The following is an 11,395-nucleotide window of genomic DNA, read 5'->3' as shown; positions in this document are numbered from 1 at the left end:
AGACAGAGAGGAGGGGACAGGAGATGATTCATCCATCCTGGGGATGTGTGATGGGAAATTTTATCTCTCAACTTGGAGAATGTTTTGGATGAGATGAACATTTAAATCAGTGAACTTTGAGTAAAGGGGATAGTCCTCCATTAAGTAATGTTGGTGGGCCTTGTCAAATCAGTTGAAGGCCTGAAAGGAGCAAAGAGACTGGCATCCTCAAAGAAAAGGGAATCCCCAGCAGACTGCCTTCAGACTTCGTCTGCACCATTGGCTCTACGGGGTCCAGTGAGCTGGTCTACACAGCAGATTGTGGACTCGATGGCCTCCATAATCATGTGAGCCCATTCTTTATAATTCTCTCTCTCTCTCTCTCTCCACATCAATCTGGTCCTGGTCTCTGGAGAACCGTGACTAAAACAGGAGGATAAGGAAGACAACGGGGGATGCTATTTCTGCCTAGCTTTCAAGTTCCGCAAGGCATTGACCAGTGGGTACCAGAATACCCGACAGAGGATTATGCCAGCACAGAAAGCCTGGAAGCGTGATGGTGATGACCAGCAGGTGGGCCAGAGTGGCTGGTCTTTAGGGTATTGGAGAAGAAGAGATTTCAGCAGGTGAAATGTGACTAAGAGGATACGTGGGAAATCCCTAAGCGGTCATGAGTTTCAAGCAGAGAAGTCATTGGGAACACTCACACACACACAAACAGACACAGACACACACACATCCCCTGTAAAGGACGCATCTAATCTCAGAAGAGGCGCCAAGCCCTTTTCTGTGAGTCAGGTACCTGCCAGCTCCTGCATCCAAGTGAGAGTCAGGATCTGTAACAGAATTTGCACACCTTCTATTCCAGGCCTGACCTGCTTTTCTGTCTAGAAAGGCCTGGGCTGACCATGCGGTTGAGGTGGAGGAGGGAGAAGCTGAGGGAGGCTGGAGCACAGAAGGGGAGAAGGGAACATCGGGGGGGACACGCCACCCCAGGAGGCAGGAGCTCTGTTATATTGCTTGAGGCTTTAACCTTCTTCCATCACATTCTGAAAATTAAGTTCTTCTTTGATTCTCATTTTCAGTAGCAATAAAACTTTTGATAGAAGCATAAAGTGATACAGAAGTTGTGAGTACTGTGCAGAGCACCTCTCTTGCTGAACCATATGATACTAAGCTGTCACATTGATGTCCCCCACTTTTGGTGATGTCCTCTGATGCCGTATACTTAGTATGTATTTCCTCCAAACCAGGGTGCTCCCCTACCCCACAATATAATCACCGACATAGACTTCCGGTCACTACATGACCACTGTCTACTCCTCAGACTCCATTCAAGTGTCAACATTGTTGCAGTAGTATCCTTTCCAGTCAAAGGAACTGATGGGTTGAGGTATTTTTCATGTCCTTGAGCAGCTGAAGACGTGGGTTAAGGTATTTTATTTGCCCCTTTTATTGATCTGGGCAATTTTTAAATGTACGTGGAGAGCTTTAGATTCATGTGACCACTGCTATTGTATGTCAACTGGAGGTTTTCAAATATATATTTGAAAGTTTTAAAAGTTTTGCATCTATCAGCTGGTGGTTTTATTTTTAATAGTATTAAAGATAATCTACTCTGAAGTGGAGAGAAATAGAAATCTTTTCACCATATTGAAAAATATATCCTACTTCAGTTGGCTATCTTAATGCGTTTTTTTGCCATGACACACACCACCACAATAGACAACCATATGCTTTGGTGTCCACGTTTGCCAGCCTGGACCCAACAGTGGGATGGCTGTGTGGTAGGAAGAACACATCGTCCACTGTGGGGCACTGGTGAAACACATGTCAAAGGAGTGACTCCATTTACACTCCTACTAACAGTGTAAGCAAACACCCGTTATTCCATTTCCTGTCCTCCACCTGATATATTTCACAGTTTGCCCATTTGCTGGGTGTGAGGATGCCCATTGCTCTTTTCTGTTATCTTGATGATGTGGGATATATTCAATATCACCTTCTCTGAACTGCTCAAAACCCTTTCTCAAATCTTGGGACAATTAGACTTATTCTTATGGATTTGTAGGAGTTCACTATTTATTCTGGACATTGACCCTCTGTCTGAGGGGAAAGAAAACATCTTTTAGAAGTAGAGCTGTTTCTGCTGTGCAGATGGACTTCTCACTGAAGGAGCCGAGCCAGAGTGGAGGGATCACAGGAGAGTCACTGTTGGGGCGGGGGATCTGGGCTGAAATCAGGAAGATCCTCCTTCCTTAAGTCCCAGAATATTTATTTCTACATCAGGATAAGCTGGAGACCGACAGCTGGACTGCTTGTTCATTTCAGAAGGATCCTTTAATTCTATTTGCACAAAATCCAGCAGAATCACCAGCTGTAAGTGCCCCGCAATGTGGAGGAATAGCGATGCCACGAAGTCTCTACAGGGGATAAAAGAAAATTAAAAAATAATTAAGTTTTTTAGACTATAGAGATGTTTACATAAATGTCACTGTAGGGTAGTAAGTTACTAAAGAGAAAAATCGTAATTAAAACATTGTTCTGGGGCCGGCCCAGTGCGTAGCGGTTAAGTTCACACGTTGTGCTTTGGTGGCCCGCGGTCCGCCGGTTCGGATCCTGGGTGTGACATGGCACCGCTCATCAAGCCATGCTGTGGCAGGCATCCCACATATAAAGTAGAGGAAGATGGGTATGGATGTTAGCTCAGGGCCTGTCTTCCTCAGCAAAAAGAGGAGGATTGGCAGCAGATGTTAGCTCAGGTCTAATCTTCCTCAAAAAAAAAAATGTTCTTTGCAAAAGACACAGAAGTTCTTTCTCAGGACAGAGAAAGAATCCCTGAGGTTCTGCAGTCTGACACGATATTTTTCTGGCAATATCATTTGCAAGAACAGGGTCAGGATGCAGACAAGAAGGTCATTTTCCAAAACGAAAGAAGAAGACGGAACATGTTCTCCTTCTTGATGTTTCCTGCTCAAGCAGTTCAAGTTGAAATGCAAGAATTCCGTCACTGAGCACCAAGAGGAAGGGGTACAATATGTTAAGGAAAGGCACCGAAAAGGAGAATCACCCAATGCAATGAGGGACCTGACATGTCGCATGGACTGTCTCTTCATGATCTCATGGTGGTCTCTGGAATTGTAAGGTCTGAGCTCCTGGTGGTCTAGAAATGAACAGCTGGTAATGCAAAGGTGGCCAACCAAACAGCAGAGTCATGACACAGACCACACTCTCAGGGCCTCCTTGGGAGCATCGTCAGCCTTCAGAAAGGAAACAGTGTTGGTCCAAGTGGCTCAGGAAATCCTGGGTCAGTTCTCCTGGGTCGGCTCCCCAGTCACTCCCCATCTCCAGTGCCACCCTCACTGAGGCTCCTGTATTTCCCCTCAGCTGCCACCCGCTCCCTGGTTCCACCAGCTTGTATCAACCTCCTCCTCCCTTTCCCATATCACGGGCAGCCCCAGGTCCTGATACCAGAAGTTGAGGCTCATGACTATAGCAAGTAATGAATTACCGGCTCCCTATACTGAGGTCCTGATTCTCCCTCTGACGGGAGGGCCTAAAGGACCTGGTGGGAGCTCTGATGGAAGAGAAGGGCCTGCATCCTGACACCTGTAGCCTTGGGGAAGGTTGCTGGCAAATACCTGTCTTTTCCTTCTCTCCCAGCCTCTTAGCTGGCAGCACACAGAGCTCTCGGTGTGATGGTCCCTGTCCCCCACCCCATCCATCCCTGGGCCAGCTCAGCTGTGAGCATCAAGAGCAGCTCAGTCCCACCTATCTCCAGAGTCACCTCTGCTCCAGGGAGGCGCCACTCAGTGGCTCAGGATCTGGGGTCTGCAGGAGGCTGGCCGCCAGGTGATGCAACATACTGAGCCAGGATTCCCCTTGTTCCGTGGAGGACGGGCCTCCTCCTGACCTCCTGCTACACAGGTTCTACTGTGTGCCTTCTGTCTCACCTGCTGGGACCCACGGCACCCTCTGTGGGAACGCAGCCCTGCACTCCAGCCTGTTGAGTTGAGGCTGCAAGGCCTTCCCAGACCTCCTCCTGGGCTTAGACCCAGGCCCCTCTGCTCTTAGCTTCCTGGATGAGTCCTCTTCCCCTAGATACATCACATAGAGCCACTATGCGGCTCTCACTCAAATATGAGTCCTGCCCCTGACCTGTGTGCCTGCTGTCCCCACACCACCTCCCACTGGGCCCAAAGAGACTCTCCCAAACAGAGGATGTGGTCTGAGTCAGGCCTGACTTTGCTAAACCCCTTTAGCACCAACAGGCCCTAAGCCTTGGTGTGGGCCCCTCCCCTTTCCCACTCGCCTTCCAGTGAGGAGATCAGAACTCAGAGCTGAACTTGTCCAATTGCTATAGGGCGATACGAGGACTTACTCCCCTGGTCGCATTCCCATGATGAGAAAGTTCAGTGAGGGGGCAGGGGTTGGGCTGAGAATCCACCTTTCCCCACCCTCACACCAGGCTGTCAGCTCTCAGTACCTGTTACCGTGACGGACTCAGCCTCAGAGGCCAAGGAGAAGAGAGCAGGTGAGCATGGTCACCGCGAGGACCCAGGTGATGGGCATGACGGCTGTGGCCCTAGATTGGGCTATAGCTGGGGCCATGGTTGGTGATGCTGAAATGGAAAAGGAAGAGTGACAGCCCTTGTCCAGACCCCATATCTCCTCTGAGGAGACTCCTCCTCAGCTCTTGCTGCCCCAGATGATCCTACAATGCAGACATTTTCCAGCCCTTTACTTGTGGCAGCTGCTGTGACAGGCCCTGAGGTAGGCAGGGAGAGGAGATGGGCCCTGTCCCCAAGGGGCTCACCCAGCTAATGGGGGAAGAAAGGGTTACAATGTAACCAATCGCTGCTGCTGTGACAGAGGAGGAGGTGACACCTGAGGGTGGTGGGAGAGCAGTCCTCTCAGGAGCTGACATTTGCGGTGGGATTGAAGGATTTCCAGAAATAGAACAGGTGAGATGAAAAAGAACAGTGAGGCTAAGAAGAGGGAACAGTAAGAAGAAAAGCTCTGGACACAGAAGGATGCACTCATGTTTGGGGTCAGCCAGAAATCCACGGTGAGTGGATGAGAGACATGTGCAGTGAGGAAGAGATGCCAGGAGTGAGAAGAGAAAGGAAGGGTGGTAGAGCCGACCTATGGCCCTTATTCTCCCAGGAAGAACTCGCTGTGGATGGATCACCCTTTCTCACACACACACACACACACACACACAAGGTGAGCTGTGTTGCTCTTGTCTCCAGAGAGCTGTCCCTTCCTCCTCCTCTTCTCAGGTACCTGTTGTCTCCAGCATTTTCTCCCAGTGCACCATGAAACTTTCAAGCCAGCTCCTGCAGTCTCCCATGGAGATCTTCCTGAGGAACTCTGTCACATCCCTGTCACTCTCCCACTTCTCTTTCATCTGTCTGCCTCTAGGGTGAAGCACCTTCCAGTTTCTGTTCTCCGAGTCAAAGAGGAGGAAAGTCTGTCCTTGGGAGCCGAACTGCCAGGATGCACGCGTGCGTCCATTGGCTTCACACTGACACAGCATCCTGCCCTGCAGCGGGAGAGGGTCTGTCCCCACCTTGGGAAAGAGGTCAGCCTCTGTTCTGGACAAATCCTTTGTCCCCGGCCACCCCAGTGTCCACCCCTCTGGGCCCCTTTGTATCTATCCCATTGTCTCCTCCAAGGCCTGCCCTTTCTGCCGAGCTACATGGGAATGACCAAGATGCTCTTTTTTTTTACATGAGTACAATCAACGCACTTAACCCCACAACCTGCTCTCCCCTGCACTTGGACTTTCTCACTTACCCCTGTCCGTGTATTTCTCTCGTTTAACGTCCAGCAGTTGCTGTCTGAGCAAGTTCCCCATGTCTCTCAGCGTTTCCATCTGTTCTTGCCAGGCCCTCGTGCCATTCACCTCCTCTCCCAGGAGACTCAAGGATTTGACCTCCTGGCTGCCACAGTCATAGGAAAGAAAAGTCTTTTCATGGACCTGGCCTTGAGCCTCACACCAGGATTGTCCAGGGCTGGCCTTAGGGAGGATAGTGAAGTCATAGCAAAGAGAGCGAGCATCTGTGAACAGAAAACGCAGGTGAGCGCTGGTGTGGGGAGAAAAGGACTCCTAGACACCCCCACTGCTCCCATCTCTGCCACAGCCAGAGCGTCTGAAGGGCTGGGATGAAGAGCAAACCCCGCCCCCGCCCGGCCCCGCCCCTTCAGCAGCTTTAGGCTCGTGCCCATTGGTTGCTGGAGGAGGAGGCGGAGTCTGTCAGGCAGGAACCACGCCCCCGCCTCCCGTCCCTCCTACTCTACGTTCTGGGGGCCAGGAGTGGGGGCTTTTGCTGGTCTGTGTCCTGAGGAGAGGGGATAAGGGGTCAGTTGGTAGAGAGGTGATTGGGGGCAGTTCCCATTTGGGAGGTGTTGGAGGCCCTGAGGTGCATGGGGACGGGGTGAGGAGGGCAGTGAAAGGCTGTGAGCTGGGGCTGGGAAGCAGGGACTCCGGAGGGACAGTGGCTGGGGCTACACGTGCCGTGAGGCGCTGGCCAAGCGCGCTGGGAAATTCCCAGGGACAGCGATGGGCAGGATGGAGGGTGTGTGAGGACAGCGTCGTGAGCAGAAGAGGGCAGGCTGCTTCTCGGGTTACGACCCTGCGGGAACACCCCTGTCCTGCCCACGTCCCGGATGCCTGGGGCTCAGGATCCCACTTCCAGAGGGGCGGGCGGGCTGGGCCCTGGGGGCTTCAGTAGCCTTTCCCGCCACGCTCTGTCTCCCTCCCCTGCCGTCCCCTCCCTTGCTCCGGTGTTTCTTATTCGCCAAATTCTCCCCTTGCACGCAGGCGACAACCAAAGAGAGGACGGGAGCCTGCGGTATGTACTTAAGGGGAGACGGCAGAGCCCGTGGGCCCCCGCGTCCCCTTCCCCGTCCTAATCCATCTCCCACCACACCTCCCCGCAGCTTCCATCCCGAACTCACGTGCCGCCCGGGGACAGTCCCCCTGCGGAAGCAGGAGCAGGAGCAGGAGCAGGAGCAGGAGGCCCGGAGTGAACTTGATGCCCGCCGTCCACCCCATTGCTACCTGCAGCGGGGACGGGGACCCAGCTGCGCGCAGAGCCCGGTAGGCTGTCAGGCAACCTGGGTACCCCCTGGCGCGAGAGCGCGGACCGGACTTGACCACTGGAGCTCTCAAGGCCCGCCCTCACTGGCCGCGGCGCGTCGCCTCCGCCGCCTCAGTCGCCTCGCCCCGCCCCCGTCGCCTCGCCCCGCCCCGGACCGCCCCGCTCCTCCCCTGCGCGACCTGGACCGGCTCCTTCTCCCCTGGCAGGCGCTGCTCGGCGGTGCTGCCCAAACGGATGCGGAACCCGGGCTCTGCGGATTCCGCCCCCCTCACCATGCCGCTTGGCCCGGCGCCACCCAGCCCTGCCTCGCCTGGTCTGGATTTGGTGATGCTCTTGTTACATTATTTCCAGGCCCCTCCTCAGCCCTTCTTTCCCGAACCTCCTCCTGGCCCTCCTGTCTCTATTCCACATTCACAATCATTGCTGGTCTTCTTAAATGAGGCAAGATTTTCCTTCTCGAGAACACTCCGGTTTTAGAAAAAGGGGCTGAACACAGCCCTTAGCTGTCCTGTCATCGACGGTACGTTTTCTAGTAGTTTTGATCCCAGTGGAGCGCAAGACCTTTTGGTAAACACAATAACTCCCCTTTGCGAAGGTTTGGGGTGCTGTGTTCCAAATTTGTATTTCCAAGTTTCTGTGGCACAAAGGGATTCAAAGCGGCTCTTTCTGTGAGAACACAGCCCTGAACTCCAGCCTGTTGACTTGGGTCTGCAAGGCATTCCCAGCCCTCCTCCCGGGTTAGACCCAGGCCCCTCTCCTCTTAGCCCCCTGGAGGAGTCCCCTTCCCCTTGACACATACTGTGGAGCCACCATGCAGCTCTCACTCAAATGTGAGTCCTGCCCCTGACTTGTGTGCCTGCTGTCCCCACCCCACCTCCCACTGGGCCCAAAGAGACTCTCCCAAACAGGGATTCTGGTCTGAGTCAGGCCTGACTTTGTTAAACCTCTTTAGCATCAACAGGCCCTAAGCCTTGGGGTTGGCCCCTCCCCTTTTCTTCTAGCCTTTCCAGTGAAGAGATATATGAACTCAGGGGTTAGCTTGTGAAAGTTATTGCTTCCAAGTTATATGAAATCGAAAGAAAAGCTCATGTTTTAAACTTACAGAACACATCAAGACTCAACCCACAGTAAGTGAAATAAGCCCATTCAACACAGCAGGTTAGGTCCTCAGGAAATACAGATATAAAACTATCAATAAAACTGTAAAGTATCTGTATTTAAATCATTAAAGCATAAGGAATGAATAAAAACATTTCAAATAATGAGACGCTATCATAAAAGACCAGCTATATTTGAAATAGAACCAGACAAAACTTCTAACAATAAAAGTTTAAAATTAAAAACTCAACTTATTGGTGAACCAGCGTATTAGACCTAGTTTCAATAGAGCATCAGTGAACTGGATGATTAATTTGAAAACTCATTCAAAATTGAGTGGTGAGAGTTTCATTCTGAAACTAAAGAGAGAGGTAGAAAATAGGGATCCACAATGAAATGGTCCAACTGACATCTAACAGGGCTTCCAAAAGCAGAGAAGAGAGAAAATGAGGGAGAGGAAACTTTCAAAGAGCTAATAGCTAAGTATTTTCCAGATTTTGTGAAAGACATTAATCTTCCATTTCTGGAAACACAATAAATCCCAAGTAGGAAATATAAAGATCAGTTCGCTCCTAGGCACGTTGTGGTGAAATTGCACAATATCTTCAAGATCTTCAAAGAGAAAAACTTGAAGAAGGAAAAATTGTAAAGCAACCTTTGATAAGATTCTCTTCAATGGAAAGGCAATGAAATTGACAACAGATTTCTAATTAGTTTTGAAAAATTCCCAGCCATTATCTCTTCAAAAACACCTTCTCCCTTTTTGTCTCTTACCTCTCCCTTTAGGATTCCAATTAATGTGTGGTAAACCTTCTCATGTGTCTGCTATGTCTCTTCTCTTTCTTCTGGATTTTTCCACCCTTTTGTCTTTCTGTACCTCATTCTACATAATTTTTTCTGATGGTCATTCCAGTTGACCAGCTCTCTCCTTGGGTATGTTATGTATAAGCTGCTACTAAAGGGATCCACTTAGTTGTTAATTTCAGTTACTCAATTTTACGGTTTTGGATTATTCCATAATTCAAATATCCTCTATCACTTTTATATAATTTCCAATTCTATATTGAATTTTTCATCTTTTTCTTAGCTCATTAAACATAGTAAGCATAGTTATTTTAAAATACCTGCCTGATAATTCTAAAATCTAAAGCTGCAAGATCTAACAGGTAGTCTTAGCCACATTTGGCTGTTGAGCACTTGAAGTGTGGGTAGCCCAAACTGAGATGTACTGTAGTGTAAAAGGCAAACCAGATTTCAAAGATTTAGCATAAAAATGTCTCATTATTATTTTTTAATATAGATTACATGTTATAATAATAACTGAGGTTAAATAAAATCTTGAGTCATATATACTGAGTTAAAGAAAAGTATTTAGAGATCCCGTCAAGATGGTGGTGTAGGCGGACTCTGAACTCACCTCTTCCCATGAACACAACCAGGTTACAACTATTCTTGGAAAAATTACCCCAGAGAGAGAACAGAAAACTGGATAAAAAGAATCCCCACAACAGGGACAGTCCTGACCGAGGTGGAAGAGGCAGAAATTCCTTCTGGACAGAAAAAAGCCACCTTTGCAAGCTGTGGAGCTTCACGATGGGCTGGGAGCAAACCTAAGGTGTGCAGCCTTCCCTGGAGGAGCAGGGGACCTGAGCAGGGGTGTATTACTGCTATGAGCATCCTTCAGACACAGCACAGCTGAGACAAGTGTCATAGTATCTGCCTTCACTGGCTGTTAAGTGCAATGGGGGAATACTCTCAGAAAAGCTATAGGACATAAGCAGAATAACACAGCTCTTAAAGGGACCAGACACAAATTCACCCATCTCAGAAAGCAAAATAAAATCATCAGAAAGAAAAGTGCACAGTCCTTTGGTGAAAAGAGACTTACCTGGTAGCCTCTGGGTGCATCTCAGTGAGAGGTGAGACCTCTCCAGAGACTGAGACATTGGTGGCAGCCATTGTTGTGACATAGTACAGGTGTGGTGACACAGACGCTGGCAGACTCCATTGGAGTTCTTCTCCTGGTCTGTTAGCCCAGGGGTCTGCCACATCTACCAGAGCACAGATTTAATCCAGCTCAGCCAGGGCAGGGAGCCCACCCTAAGGACTGGCCCCACTCAAAAGCAAGCCCTCAGGCTACTTGGCCTGCATTGACTGAGTGCCTCAATCCTCTGCAGGCAGGTGAGTGTGTCTGCCTCTGTGGGGCAGGGACTGCATGAGGAGCAGGTGGAGTGTGTGGGGCACTGGTGGAGTGTGTGGGAGCCTCTGTAGTAGGGTAACTGGGCATGCTCCAGGAGGTCAGGAAGTGTGAAAGGGCCAGGAGTATGTTGACGATGTGTGTGGACCTGTGGAGGGTGGGGCTTATCAGTGGCAGAAGACCTATGCTTCACAAACAGCCTGATAGGGGATCAGCCCTGCTTTCCAAAGACTGGAACAGTTGGGTGCTCCCATGCCTGGGGCCAGCCCCACTTAGCTGCAATCCTGAGAAGGCTGACAACAGCCTTGCAGGCCTGATGCCTACAGCAACTGTAAGTCTTTGAGCCTAGCAACCAGCCACACTGGGTGCCTACTCACTTAACAGAATAACTGCAACAGGAGTGTGCCATTAGACCTTGTAGCCAACTGTGCTGGGGCTCCTGGTACCCAATTTACAAACAGCTGGCTGGGGGGAAATGGCTAGATTCAGTGGGTACCTGCAATAAGAGCAACCCTACCACAGCAGGAGGACACGTGTATCCCACACTGGGGTCATTCCTGGAACATTTGGACTGGTGACAAAAGGGGAGCACACTGCTGGGCCTCAAAAGGCGTCTCTTACATAAGGCCACTTCTTCAAGATTAGCAGACATAGCAGACTCACATAATACATACATATAAGCGCAGAGAAAGAGGCAAAGTGAGGAGGTAAAGGAATGTGTTCCAAGCAAAGGAACAGGACAAAACCCCAGAAAAAGAACTAAATGAAATGGAAATAAGAAATCTACCTGACAAAGAGTGCAAACAAAAGTCATAAGGATGTTCACTGATCTTGGGAGAAGATTGAATGAACACAGTGAGAACATCAACAAAGAACTGGAAAATATAAAAAGGAACCAATCAGAAATGAAGAATACAGTACTGGAAATGAAAAATTCACTGGAGGGACTCAATAGCAGAGTACATGATACAGAAGAATGGATCAGTGAGGTGGACCAAAGACTAGAGGAAATCAC

General features: G+C 49.9%; 1 protein-coding gene across 2 annotated transcripts; it reads right to left on the bottom strand.

Annotated features, from left to right (window-relative positions):
• Positions 1-2,757: 2,757 nt before the first annotated feature.
• Positions 2,758-10,126, bottom strand: LOC124243464 (UL16-binding protein 1-like). 2 transcript variants are annotated; one of them, XM_046669054.1, is made up of 6 exons: positions 10,072-10,126; positions 6,943-7,112; positions 5,779-6,042; positions 5,266-5,541; positions 4,466-4,601; positions 2,758-3,239 (listed from the first exon to the last, which is right to left on the bottom strand). In XM_046669054.1, exons 1-5 carry the CDS (start codon positions 10,089-10,091, stop codon positions 4,489-4,491), a joined length of 843 nt encoding a protein of 280 aa, XP_046525010.1. In that variant the 5' UTR covers positions 10,092-10,126; the 3' UTR covers positions 2,758-3,239; positions 4,466-4,488. The 2 variants fall into 2 exon arrangements, with proteins under 2 accessions (XP_046525010.1, XP_046525011.1); XM_046669055.1 differs by lacking the exon at positions 5,266-5,541.
• Between the last annotated feature and the right edge of the window lie 1,269 nt (positions 10,127-11,395).

The sequence above is a fragment of the Equus quagga genome, chromosome 8 (assembly GCF_021613505.1).
Source record: "Equus quagga isolate Etosha38 chromosome 8, UCLA_HA_Equagga_1.0, whole genome shotgun sequence".
NCBI lineage: Eukaryota > Metazoa > Chordata > Mammalia > Perissodactyla > Equidae > Equus > Equus quagga.
This window is presented reverse-complemented; position numbering and strand designations above follow the sequence as displayed.

Bases quoted from the DNA above. Each gene is read 5' to 3' on its own strand.
- LOC124243464 (XM_046669054.1), bottom strand. From the start codon at position 10,091: ATGCACCCAGAGGCTACCAG. The intron at 6,043-6,942 runs GTGAGTTCGGGA...TTCTGTTCACAG, and splicing joins GGACTGTCCCCGGGCGGCAC to ATGCTCGCTCTCTTTGCTAT. The intron at 4,602-5,265 runs GTACCTGAGAAG...TTTCCATTTCAG, and splicing joins GAAAATGCTGGAGACAACAG to CATCACCAACCATGGCCCCA.